Source organism: Carassius auratus, chromosome 39 (genome assembly GCF_003368295.1).
Source record: "Carassius auratus strain Wakin chromosome 39, ASM336829v1, whole genome shotgun sequence".
NCBI lineage: Eukaryota > Metazoa > Chordata > Actinopteri > Cypriniformes > Cyprinidae > Carassius > Carassius auratus.
In genome coordinates this window covers 12,227,098-12,241,408 of record NC_039281.1, presented here as the reverse complement: position 1 = coordinate 12,241,408, position 14,311 = coordinate 12,227,098, and the positions used below count along the sequence as shown (strand labels likewise).

The following is a 14,311-nucleotide window of genomic DNA, read 5'->3' as shown; positions in this document are numbered from 1 at the left end:
AATTTGTCTTAAATCTAATTTTGTAAAAAAAAAATCATGAATAGAATCATGACTTGAGTGAATCGTTAAATCCCTATGTTCAAATAGAAATAAGGTTATTTTAAATTGCAATAATATTTCACTACATTACTGTTCTAACTGCATTTCTGATCAAATAAGTGCAGCTTTGGTGAGCAGTGAATATGAATTCAATGTCAGTCTGATTCATGAATGAATCATTCATGGCTTTATGAATCAGATTCATTTCAATGTGAGTCTCAGTCTCAGACATCATTCCCACAGTCTGTTGGCTGAATGTCTGATGCATATTGCAGACAATATTGGAAACACGTCAGGATTTTTATAGTCGTCATCGGATTTGTTGAATTGTCACGTTCTTTAACATTCCCCCTGGAAACAAAGATGCCATAATGCCAAACTCCCTCAATGAAAAAGAAAGCTGTCGTGTTTACAACTATGACAATAAGCGCGTATCAGGATCAACTAAATACTGGCTTTTCAAAAGTTTGTGAAATATGTAAAGTTTGCGAGATAGACTTATATGACTTATATTGCGAGATAGACTTAAATATGTACAAGAGTTTTACACACCACTCTGTTATTGTGGGAATAGATGAAGCACAAAAAACACAACATGATTGGATGCTTTACCTGTCTGTAAAATGGCCTGTTGAGTGGTCCTTGGTAGGGCAGGGCGGTTTGACTGTATATATCATTACCACAAAATAAAGTTTCTATCTTTAGAGATTTTGCTATATCATGTGTTCTACGGTATGCAAATATATCTGACTAACACAGTACTGCTTAAACGTTATTCACCTTTTGAGCAACAAGGAAACATTCATGAATGAGAAAATATAGAGTGGGACGCGCTTGGTAGAGTCATTATTTGCAATAAGCAGTGGAAAATAACTCAATGCGGTCCGATGCAGCCGAAGCGTGCGCACTAAAAGCCCCTCTCTCGACAGGATGCGATCGCGAAAAAACAAATCTCTTTTGTGTTTTATTGTGCTTGAATGGTAAATACGCACACAGTAATGTCATAATGCCCGTCATGTGGAGTATTTAAGAAAACACTGTCGGTTGTATGTTAAATAAATGTAAAACAGTTGGGTGAAAAGCGGATGTGTTTCACTATATTGGATCCGTGCAGCCGGTCTTAAAGGGACAGCAGCCTTATTTACCTGCTGCTGTCTGTCATTATTAATGTTAATCATGTTTGATTGATAGAGTGAAGACTATGCAGTGTTTTTGTGCTTGTAATTTGCTTTTTTTTCCTTAATTTTAATATATATATATATATATATATTAAATAAATAAATAAATATATATGTTTATTGATGTACATATCGTTGTCGTGAAACAAGATTTTGGTCATACTACCACCCCAGTCCTTGGCCATTCAAAGCAGACAAGGTCCCCAGTCCTTCTGCTGTCAGTCTGAATGTCAATGGTGGATGTAAAAACTTAAAAATAATTTTATTTTTTCCACATACTCCTTGTACGACATCTTGAAATAAGGCACACAAGCCATATTCATTATTTTTATGATGCATCAGTGATGTTTTTGAATACTTTTGGAACTTTCAGTCCTCAGTCCCCATTCATTGGAACTGAATGAAAAGTAACAAACAGAACATCAGAAAACTTCTCTTTTGTGAATATTCTCGGTTTAAAATGAGATGGCCATTCTAAATTATATTTTGAACAAAGAAAATTGGATGAATTTTCATAAATAGGATCTTTTGTCAGTTCATCAATTTATAAACTCACGCTCGTTATACCTTTTATTTTCTGATTTGTCCATGTTAATCTGAGGAAGCAGAAGCACTCTGGACTGGACGGCTCAATCAGGACTCAAATGTGTTTGTGTGTTTATATCTCTGCGTATGTGTTTATGTGCAGCGAATGAGCCAGACAAGGCCCTCTCTGTCTGAGTGCAGCAGCTGTCTCCTCCTTTATTGAGCTAGAATGTATTATTTGGCCATTTTTTGGCTGTGTGCAGCATGTGAGGGGGAGCTCGGGAGGAGGAGGAGTGAAAGAGAAAGAAAGCTACATGAGGCCTAGCAACAGCGCCGACCGACTGGATACAGTAATCTCTCTGAACTGTGTTACAGTTGTTAGCACTGGGCGCCAGTGACCTGTGTAGATTATGTACTCATCCAATTGTTTGACTGTTTTTATCAGAACCGTAAACGCAGCCAGCCGTCACTATCTAAAAACTCAGGGTTAGATTGCTGTTATGACTGAGAGAGGGAGGGAGATAAAATAAAGCTATAGAAAATAAATGAGAGAAATCCTTTGTGATGTGTGCGTCTCTGAGGAGATTTAATGGTGCCTGCTGAAGTGCTGAGGAGAGGTGCGCTTAAAGTCGGCATGAAACAGAAATTGTGATCATCTTTTCTCCACTGTTAGGACATATCTGAGTGAAAAGCATTCTTGAGCAAGAAAAAATGTAGCGGGGGACTTGATTTTGTCTGTCTGAAATTGATTGGATTGTTGTCGCTTTCCTTTCATGAATAAATAATGATAAGTAGCACTTTATATTATAGTCCTGTTCCACATGTCCATGCTATGTACTTATTATAGTAATTGCAATAACTTTGTAATAGCTAAGTATTAACCCCGAACCTACCCCTAAACCTGAACTTGGAATGGTTTCCTCAAAAACCTTCATTTCTTTGCCACCAAGGACAGAAATATGTAAAAATCTTTTTTTTTTCGGCATTTCCAGAAAAACCTTAGTGCTAAAAACTTGCTTATGTTTTATCATTTATGTATATCTCATTTAAGATCTCAGGTGTATTCTCCTTCAGTCATGATCATTGGTTGTTTTATGTTAAATAAGTGTCTTCAACATGTATCTCCAGACCCAGTCTCACCCCCCCAGGCCTCTCTGTCCTCTGTGTCCTTCCACAGCACCATATCTCTGCTAATTTATCGACATGCCCTAATGGCAACTACTGTGTCCTTCCTTCAACCAGTCCCTGCTTTTGCTTTTTTGCTGTTCATTGACCATTAATCTGGTTCGGTTTGCTTGAAAACATATAATAGATGCATAAATTAGGCAGTCAGCTAGTCTATGTAAATGTGATTCAGATATTGAAGTAACACTGGTGCTGGCACAGGCTTCTGTCTGAAAAACTAAATCGGCAGGTTCTGTCATTGGCTACGTCTAATTCACATGAACATGAGTTGACAAGCTATTTTTAGGAAATAGGACAACTAAATGGACACTGAAGAGACACTGTTCCAGGAAGTACATTTAATGGGGACATATCATGGAAAACTGAATACTCTTTGCAGAATTTATGTATTAATTTGATCAGAAATACAGTAAAAACAGTATTGTAAGCTAGTATTGCCGTTTAGAATTACTGTGTTTTATTGTAGTATAATTTAAGATATAATTTATTCCTGTGATAGCAAAGCTGAATTTTCAGCATCATGATCCTTCAAAAATAATTCTAATTTGCTGATTTGCTGCTCAGGAAACATCTGTTATTATTTTTGGGGAATCAGTGATACAATTTTTTCAGATTCTTTGATGAATAGACTGTAGGGGTGTGCGATATTGACCAAACATGATATCTTAATATATTGGGATTAATATATTGGGATTTTGTCATTAATTATAATTCAACAATATTTGCTGAGTGTGTTTTTGTGCTGGTACCTTGGCTGATTTAGGCCTATCATGAATAAATAAACGTGTCACTTTAACCGCCAGTAGGTGGCAGCAAGTTTCTGTCTTCATGAGTGATTGATTGTATCATTCATTTAAACAATTTGCTTGAAATGGCTGATTAATTATAAATTAAGCAGATGAATGACTTTCTGAATTATTGACTCAAATAATTTGTTAAAAAACTGATTCATTCAGGAGCAAAAACACCGCGGCATTATTGCTCTGAGACCAACAAATTTTCTGCTCTGAATTCTGCTCTTTTTGTTGTTGAAACATAAAAAATGAACCGATAATATTATGTCAAATGTAACTTACTCACTATTAGCTTCTTTTTTGTTGAACTGTGTAAAATCAATATCACATTAACGATTGCGATCACATGCTGCTATTGAGGAAAACTGCACTTATGCTTGTGTGATATTACTAAACTATATTTTATCTTTTAAATATAAACAAAAACCCATACAGGGATATTTTTGCTTTATTATATTAAATTATTGGGGCATTCAGACTGAAATCAAATAGAGATTATCACACAGTAAATGCTGTTTTGACATGTTTTTGTTTGTGTTTTGCAAAGTGAGCGACATGCTCAATGTCAGCTTGCACATCGTTAAAACAACATTTACAATGTTATCGGACATGATAAACATTGCACACCCCTAATATTTCATTTATTTGAAAATGGAACATTTATAATCGTCTATACTGTCATTTCTGATCAATTGAATGCAATTTGTGCACTAGAAATATTGGCTTTCTAGCTGACTTCAAGAAGGACAAATAGAATTATCAAGAATACAGTCTGTTTAAGAATTAGCTTTTTGTACAGGAGAATTCACCACGAAAAGGTTCAGCGCTTAGATTTTAATTGAAGAATACTGTGGTTTAATCAGATACGCAGTCTGCTTTCTTCATTTGTGCATTCTCTCATTTTCTTCCTCCCTCTCCCTTTCTTCTTCTCTGGCCAATCATTAGCGAGGAGACCGTATGAGGCAAAACTTACTCTCTGTTGCCGGGTGTGTAACCATGACTACGCAAAGGAGATCCCTGACCTAGTCCATCCTACATGACATGACTTCCAGCTTTTCATCTCCCGCGTTTCTCAGCTCGTGGGGACTCTGTCAGAGCCCTCAGCAAGTTTCCCGCATCTTTCAGTATCATTGTGTACTATTGAAATGAGCGGCGTGTTCTCACTGATTTCCCGAATATTAAAGCTTGGCTGTGAGGCTGTTTCTCATGTGTGCTTTGGCAGGATCACCTGTCTGCTCCTTTGAGACGGTTTGCTCATTACCCACACACTCCCACAACACATGCCGCTGATGCAATTGCGCTCAATGTCAGTGTGTGAAAGCGTCGTACAAGTGTCAGGGCATACAATTAACAAATGTTGCTCATATCTGTGACATCTCTGTATGCGAGTGTCTTGCCTGTGATTGCTTTATTAAGAAGACTTGTAGTGATGTGTTATGTATTGCATCAGCCGCGGACGCCACACCCAGTGACCAATCACTACCCCAGTCTGTTCATAGACTGGCTGATGCATATTAGCCACAAAAATACTTTCTTGGTTTGAAAAGCTCCAATCTCATTAAAAGAAAATTTATGAGTTATGTATCTGCAGTCAAGTTAATAATCAATCACTAACATTAATACAGCCAAATGCATGTGAAAAACATTTATTAATTGCAATATTTTTTATTTTAATACATTATGTGTCTTAAACACATATACATGTTTCTATTGATAGTTTAATAACGTTACATAAATATGGTAATTACACTCCTCAAAAAATTAAGCGTCAGTAAGATTTAAGAATAAAAGTATACTTTTATACAGCAAGGATTCATTACGCTTGCTCAAAAGTGACCGCAAAGATTTCAAATGTTAAAATGAAGATTTTTTCTATTTCAAATAAACACAGTTCTGTTTCCATAAAAAATATTTAGCTGCACAACTGTTTTTAACATTGGTGCTCATGTAACATTTTAATATTGGCAGTCAGCTTATTAGAATGACTTCTGATGGGTCATGTGACACTGAAGACGGGAGTAATCGTAGGAATCATAGAAATAAATAACATTTTAAAATATTTTAAAGTATAAAACAGTTCTCTAAATTTTGATAATATTTCTGATTTTACTTCATTTTAAGTAAACACAGCCTTGGTGAGCATGAGAGATATTCAGAAACCTAATAAATTATTGCCCCCAAACTTGTGAAATGTGGTGTATAATTACAAATTTATAACATTTAAACTGTTTAGTATTCATTTTGTTTGATTAAATGATTAATGCATTTTATAACAATGTTTGTGTATATACAATACTGAAATGTTTAGACATTACATTAGACTTTGAATTGAAGTTAAAGGATATCAAGCATACTTCAAGTGAGATTCTCAGATGCATACTCTTCCAGTGAGCACTAGCATGATTCTCAGATTGGATGATGCTGTGAGACTAACATATGAACATTGCTTGTTGTCATGTTGTACTTTAACACATTATCAGTTTTTGAAGTGAATGAAATCTTTATTATAGAGAAACACTCCAATTCTGATTATATTGAGCCTGCTTTATTGGGCAGTTCTTGGCCAGAACAGGCTGCAGTGTGGACCACACTTTATGCCGATTAGTCAAAGGTCTGGCTACGTGTGACTAGGTGTCATATGGAGCTACATGTGTGGGAGTTGCACTGAATGATGCAGTAGTTAGATGGTGAACCATCTCCAAGTCCTCGACAGCACACATTGATCACACGGCCCCTGCACGCTGACACTCCAGACACCCACTTTCATCTTCATTAATTGCAACACATCACCCTGGCCAGCAAAGAGACACCCCCACACTCGCTCACTTAAAATTTTGTTAGGGCTTCATCACTGTTAAAAGATGCCCCGAGGTTGTTGAAGACACAGGAAAGTGTTTAAATTGCTGTAGCTGGTGGACGGTTACACATCTCATTCATATGGAGTGACACTTGGGCATTCCATCTGAACAGATACCATTGGGATTCATTGTTTCAAATTCCATGGAATGCATTGGGATTCCATTCAGATTCCATCCCGTTGGAACCATGCATTCCTTGATAAGCAGTTCAGTTCAGTTTGTGAAACTGTGGTGACATGAGACAAAAAGTATTTTACACCCCAAAATAATAAAATAAAATAAAATAATAATAATAATTGAAGTTTTAACAGCAAAAAGTAATCGTTGCCTTATGTTCTGGTATGTGGTTTTTGCAAGAGCAATGTTAAGCATTTATACATTTCAACTCTTCCTGCCACAAAGATCTGAATGTATTAAAGGAAGACATGCAGTGCAGTTTTTGTGAGCATTGAAAAGTAGCATAAGGATTACAAATCTTCTTTAAGAATAAACCGTTAGAAGTTAGACCTGAATCTAAATCCTGCTTCTGCTTTATCATGTATTTTGTGTTTTACAGAAGAAAGAAAATCATAAAGAAAAACAATAGTAATGACAGAAATTGTGTTTTAGCATGAACTGTCCCTTTTCTTTTTTTTATTTTCTTTTTTTTATATTTGTGTTTATTATTTTTCAAAAAAATGTACTTCCCCAACTCTCAAACACATTTCTTTTTCAGCTGATGTCGCCAGTGACTTTGACTTTTCTTAACCCCTCCCCTTAAACCATTTATTTATTTAAAAAACAATCTAGATGATTTAACAGCTAGTCAATTATTCAACCATTCTGACCAATGCCTACATATTACAGGCTAGATTAAACATGCAATTCTCAGTTTTGTACCGTACACAACAGGGGTTCCTGCTTCATCCCTCTGTCTCCCCAAGAGCTCCTTGACCTGTAAAAGGTATAAAATTGCCTAAAGGAACAAAATAAATGTGTATTAAGGGAAACCGGGACAGTTTATCAACAGACCATCAGCAGAAGTATTTAACTCTTGAACTGATGGAATGACATCTTTCCCTTCTGGGTTATTACAGTACCTTACACATTGCAGAACAAATGGTGTCGCTCCATGGGTTCATTGAGTTTGTCTCGCAGCTAATCGACCCCGCTCATGAACGTTTGGTGTGTGTATTTAACCGCGTCTGCTGCTTACTGTTCAACATGTTGCTCGGACAGCTGGGTGATAAACAAAGCTATATGTCCGACCCATATGTAGTATGAGCATGTACAACAGCCACAAGGGCTCTATAATCTGTCAGACGCACAGAAGCGCAGATTGTTGATGCAAACAGACAGACAAAGAGAGAAAAGCCATCACCGTCAATTCAGTTAGAGGTATTGAAATTTTTCGTTTGAAGTTTATATCTTCCAGTACTCCTGAGATTATGCCGTTTTCTTTTCATTTGACGGGGTTTTGAAAGTTGGAATCATTACGCTTGAATGTCAAGGGATTCTTGTTTAATTTATCCTCTCAATCATGGCGCCCTTATCTTCCTGTCACGCAGTCTCGGATCTTTTAGTAGCTGAGATTCAGTGCAATTCATCTTTCTGTCCCTGTCTCTCTGTGTCTCCCTCTTCAACCCCTCTAAGGGTCGCTGTACACGTGATAACTGTAAGTACCTGCATCCTCCGCCTCATCTCAAGACCCAGCTGGAGATAAACGGCAGGAACAACCTGATCCAGCAGAAGACCGCAGCCGCCATGCTGGCCCAGCAGATGCAGTTCATGCTGCCTGGAGCTCAGCTGCAGCCAATAGTGAGATCTGAATTTAATAACCAATAACGTCACGACCGTTTCTCTTGGCTTGAAAGCATTGCTTTATTATCCCTTGTTGTCTTTTTGTCTCTCATCCAGACATCGTTCCCAGTAACGCCTTCCTTGGCCAACAGTCCGAGCATGGCTTTCAGCCCATACCTGAGCCACATGAGCCCGGGAATCAGTCTCATGCCCGAACTTCTGCCCAGCGCCCCCGTGCTGGTCCCGGGGAGCCCCACTGGCATCGCCATGGGCAATGGAAATTCAACGCAGAAACATGTTCGCACAGACAAGCTTGAGGTGTTAAACACAGTTAACAACTTGCTTTTTCTCTTGAAATATCTCTATAACGGTTGCAAAATTGATTCGGCGTGCAACTCATTCTTAACCATTTGTGATAAAGACTTAAAAAGCATTTCAAAATGTGTGCTGTGACTTTTCTAAAAGTTAGGAGACAAATGACAGATGAAATTAGTATTTGTTCTAAAATCAGCTCATGATATCAAAGGTGTCTGATATCCTCAGACAGGATTGAAACATCTTCTGAAGTTTAAAGAAATCTGTGAAATCTGTCATCTAACTGCACGAGATTTGCAGTGTGGCTCTGGCTTTTGCCATCTATCGCTGACTCTTCCAGACTGTCGATCAGGGCAAAAATCTGTGTGAAAGTCATGAAGTGTATTCCAGCTTGTATTCATTAGACTTTAGACCATATTTAGCCAATGTTTGCCAATAAAACAAGTGTAAATGGTGAACCAATCCTGTAACACAATAGCCGTAAATGAGTAATCATATACTAAATTATACCTAAATACATACCTAAATTAAATATTAGTTTAATATAATGTATTGATGAGTTAAGGCATGTACTAATCAAGAACTATTTTTTAAGTCCGACATGAGTCATATGAATTCATGTGCCCAAAGTGTTAATTAACTCATTATTATAATCATAATCTTTATTCACACATCAATTCGTATGACTCATGTCATGGTTACAATTAACTATTTTTTATTTAATTTAGGTATTCGTACATGATTAATCATGTACTGTTATTGTATAGTGTTGTAAAGACTTGCATTGAATGAGTCAAAAATAACAACATTGGGGCTGGGCCATGAGTAAACACCTAACAACCAGCCAAAGCAACTACAAAGTAACACGCTAAAAGAATCTTTCACCCTAATAGAAATAGAATTAGAAGTCCACGCATCTTTTAACAAATGTAAAAGTGTAGTTTATATCGCTATTGTGTCTTGAGAAGAATTGAAATGACTGTCACAAAGCCTGACTAATGGGTGATGTTAAATCACTGTTGTCCTGGTCCCAGGTGTGTCGAGAATTCCAGCGTGGGAACTGCACACGCGGGGAGAACGACTGCCGCTATGCCCACCCTATGGAGGCCGCCATGGTGGATGGCAGTGAGAACTCCGTCATTGTTTGCATGGATTACATCAAGGGCCGATGCACCCGTGACAAATGCAAGTACTTTCACCCTCCGGCTCACTTACAGGCCCGGATAAAGGCGGCGCAGCACCAAGCCAGCCAGAATGCTGCTGCCATGGTGAGTTACAGAGACGATCCCATTACGATGACATCACAAGCACTAACTCCCATAATTATGACAATCACACATCCCAGTACAGAAGATAATACTCTGTGGAAAAATGCCTTGTGTAAAGACAATATGGCAACACCATGAACTAGTTGTCATATTGATAATTAAGCTACATAATTTGTGATTTGTATTTTTATTGTATTAATACATATAAATCAAAATTATTTTAATTACAAATATCATATATAAAAGTCATTTTAATTTGTTACACATCTAAATAATGTCTGACCATTTATTAAAAGCAGCTTGTTGTGGCATAAATCAAACTGAATCAAAATGTGTAAAACTTGTGAATGAATGTTAAAATGAATCAAGAGTGAGCTAATCATTTATTCTTTATTAATAACATTCGTGATTACCATTCGTTATTTAATGATATTGCATCACACCATTCAAAGGTTTGGGGTCAGTAAGGGTTTTTTGTGTTTTTGAGAGTCTCTGCCGCCCACTACGAACAGTAATATTATGGAAATGTTATTACAATTGACAATAATGTGAGCAAATTTTGAAAAGTTGTTTGTTTCTGTGACGGTAATGAATTTTCAGCATCATTACTCCAGTCTTCAGGGTCACATGATCCCAGTCTAATATTCTCATTTACTCAAGAAACATTTTTTATCATCAGTGCTGAAAACATTGTTTACAGTATACAGTATATATCATACAGTAAACTTTCTGACCCCCAAATTTTTAACTGTAATGTATGCATCATTATCATTTATTTGTATTGTATTAGTTAGATTTTAATTAATTTCATTTTAACTTCTCACTCTTGCATCAGCTTATGCAGCTAATGATCATAATCAAATTACGTGTGATGTTCAAATTTGTTTTCAAACTCGTAAGTCTCACAAACAAAGACCTCAATGTATTACATAAGTAGTAAGATCGTCACTGCACCACTTTGCTGGAAAATTAGGTATATGTAAAAAAAAATATATATATATATATATATATATATATTGTAATATGTGGGTAGTAATTTATCACATCTCGTGTCACTCTGGGCCATTTTAGCATCTGGTTTTATCCAAGTCAGCTTTCACTACACATATTTTAGAAACAGTCCCACTAGTAATCTAGAGTTCGGTGACCAGAAGCCTTCGTTTTTGCCAGTATGCCATTTTCAGTAAGCTCTACTAGTGTCAGATGAAGGTGTGTGTATTTATAACTCACTTTCCACGCACCTTCAATGTGAGGTTCATGAGTGTATTAAATAATTCAGATCCCCGGCAGGAGGGTGTGTGTGTGTGTCTGCAGGCGAGCTCTTTGTCTCCTGTGTGATGCATGAAGACCTGGGCACAGTGATCGGTTGCAAACGATGTCTGCAGTGCAGGTGCAGGAGAGAAAAACGATAAGAACGGAAAAAACAAGCAATTCGTCAACAGAAACCTCTACTGCGGACAATTTCTCTTTAATAATGTGTCATTTTTATCCTGGCTCCCAAGTCTTATCATGTAGCATTTCTACGAAGGTTTATTTACAGTGCACAGATGTGGGGATGTTTTCTAGAAATCCTCCTCTTCTGCCTGCAGTCACCTGGTCTGCCTGAGGCTTTATCATTTGCTGGCTATATTTGACTCCTTCTCGGTTCATGCTGTCATTCTTTTTGAACACTGCTTGTTTGTCTTAACATCCTCACAGCTCTCTTTGTTGTCCTACAAGCTTATTACCCAGCTTTCTCTCTAACCTCAGCTGCATCTGTTCCTTCACGGCTCATTCTCTTGTCTCGTGTTTATGTCTACTGTATTTGATTGGTTTGCCATCGTCATGTGGTCACTGCTCACTTACCCAGTCCTCAGAGCGTCCTCTAAAGCACAGCCTGCAATCAACTTTCAATCTGGTACATTCATCTTATACCCACTTTTGTGTCTTTTTTCATATAATTTGCTGATTTGTTTGTTTCTAATAGCTTAGTTTTTTTCTGGGTGAAAGTGTAAATGCTGCAGGAAACCAGCAACAATTTCTGTGTAAACTAATCCCCGTGTCAGAAGAGAAATTACACTTTAATAAATTTAGTAGTCTGGGTTCTAGAAGTATTTTCTTCACAGGAACTTCAGAAACTTTGAATCAAACCAAGTAGCTCAGAAAGGAATCACTGTCATTTGATTACATTTTGAATTTCTGAATGTATTTAAAAGTTTAGATGCATTCCATATTGGCTGTCATCCAATAATAGTTCTTTACGTATTATTTAATATTGGATTTTTAATTGTTCATCATGCTAATTTCTTCTATTTTTACATTTACATTTACATTTGCTTTCATCTATCACTTACTTAAAATTAACACTGTTAAATGTAATCTTTAACAAATTTCAAAATATAAATTTCCATTCTGTACATTATAATGTAATGCAAGTTTGAATTGTATTTAAAACGATTGATTTGAATCATTTATTTACATTTTTTTTTAATGTATTTATTTATCATCGTTTTAGAGGTTAAATATGCCATTACATGAAAATAGTTTTCAGCTCTTAAGTATTGGCCAGAAATTTCATATCCTGTCTTGTTTTTAATAAGGGATTAATGAATCCTCTTTCCATTTATTTACTGGGAAAGGATGTTTTCTTTCAAGGAGATTAAAAAATTAAATATCTGTCATCATTTACTCAGCCTCGTGTCATTCCCAACCTTTTTCTCTTCTGTGGAATAGAATGGTTGGTGACCATTGACAAAAAACACTCAAGACATTTCTCAAACAATGCCCCACAGAAGAAAGAAATCCATTTAGGTTTGGAATGACATGAGGGTGAGTGATTGATTTACTTTTTTATGCATTTTCTAATTAGAAAATTTCCGCTCTTACACTACAACATCTGTTAATAACTAACAAGGTAAGGTTAGGTAGGCTACGGAACAATAATATAGAGAGATATACAAAAAAAATCATCTCACAACGGAATTGTGGGTAGTGCCATACCTCATCTGTAATTAATTTGGCAGTTAAGCAGCAGTTTAAATCAATGGCTTATGTAATCTACAGAAACATACATCAACGTCTTAGTTACCTTAGTGCTCATAGGTGGTCTTTCTTGGAAGGCTTATGCATTATTGTTTAATATTAGACCTAGATGGAGATTTTTACTTCAGGAACCGAGGGTTGAGCTCTATAGAGTATAGCGGATTATTATTGTTTTTTTTGGATTGAGTTCACTCGTGTAAATCATGAGGTTGGACTGCTCCCCAATCATCTCTCAGTTAGTGAATCACAGATATCCTCTTTCCTGCTGACCTTGCTCTTATCTTGTTGCATATCAGTCTTCAGACAGAATTACACAGTGGAAAACTGGTATACATCCTCTTCTTTATGCCTTCATCTAGACCGAGCATTCTGTGTTTAATTATCAGAGGCAGATAAGGACGCCTCACCTCAATTTCTCTTTCTGATATCGCTCTTCCTCATGCAAGGCTGCATGTGTCTGACGCCCCTTTTAGAAAAATGGAGAAGAAGACCTAAATATTTTCCAGAGAAGAAGCAGAGCATGCTTTGCGTCCATTTTTTTTTTTTAGCACACCAGGGTGACTATAAACAATAAATTGTACAGCCATGACTTCCTGTTTCACAGAAGTATAAATATGAGGAACACAAAGGCCAAATTCCCTTAATCATCCATCACAAATGAGTAAATCCAAAGAAAAAACTGACTGTTAGAAAATAGCTAAAGCATTGAAAATTTCCATTGCCATTATGGCAAGAAGTTTGAATCAACAGGAAGTGTTACATATCCTCCTGGAAGCGGATGTGTGTCTGTATCATCCTAATGCATGGTGAGGAGGAACGTTTGAGTGGCCAAAGTCTCACAAAGGATCACAGCTGGAGAATTGCAGACATTAGTTGTGTCTTTAGGTCAGAAAGCCTCAAAAAATGTTCAACTGCACCTACATCACCACGTTGTTGCAAGAAAAAATCCTCTGCTCTCATCAAAAACGAACTCCAGCATATTCCATTGTCAAACATGACTGGAACTTCAAATAGGACCCGGTTCTATGGTCAGATATGGTCAGAAAATAAATACCCAATGTCCACAGTTAAATATACTGCTGGATCTTTAATGTTGTGCACCTGTTTTTCTATCTGAGCATCTTGTTCAGTTATTGGAATCGTGGATTCTATCAGATACCAATAGATAAAAAAAAGCTGACTGTCTCTGCTAGAAATCTTATAAAGGGTTGTGGTTAGATCATCCAAACATGACAGTGATCCAAAACTGAGCACAACTGGGTCACTGAGCTTAAAATAATCGTGCTGCCATGGCCACCAGTCCTCTGATCTCAACCCTATAGACATTTAGTGGTGTGTACTGAAGAGAA

At 36.8% G+C, this 14,311-nt stretch overlaps 1 protein-coding gene across 6 annotated transcripts in view; it reads left to right on the top strand.

Annotated features, from left to right (window-relative positions):
* mbnl3 (muscleblind-like splicing regulator 3) overlaps positions 1 to 14,311 on the top strand; it is a 45,937-nt gene that overhangs the window by 15,080 nt on the left and 16,546 nt on the right. For all 6 annotated transcript variants that reach the window (XM_026225586.1, XM_026225583.1, XM_026225581.1 and 3 more), the window contains exons 3-5: positions 8,212 to 8,376; positions 8,476 to 8,676; positions 9,708 to 9,941. In XM_026225586.1, coding sequence (XP_026081371.1) covers positions 8,212 to 8,376; positions 8,476 to 8,676; positions 9,708 to 9,941 — 600 coding nt within the window. The remainder of the gene's footprint in view (positions 1 to 8,211; positions 8,377 to 8,475; positions 8,677 to 9,707; positions 9,942 to 14,311) is intronic.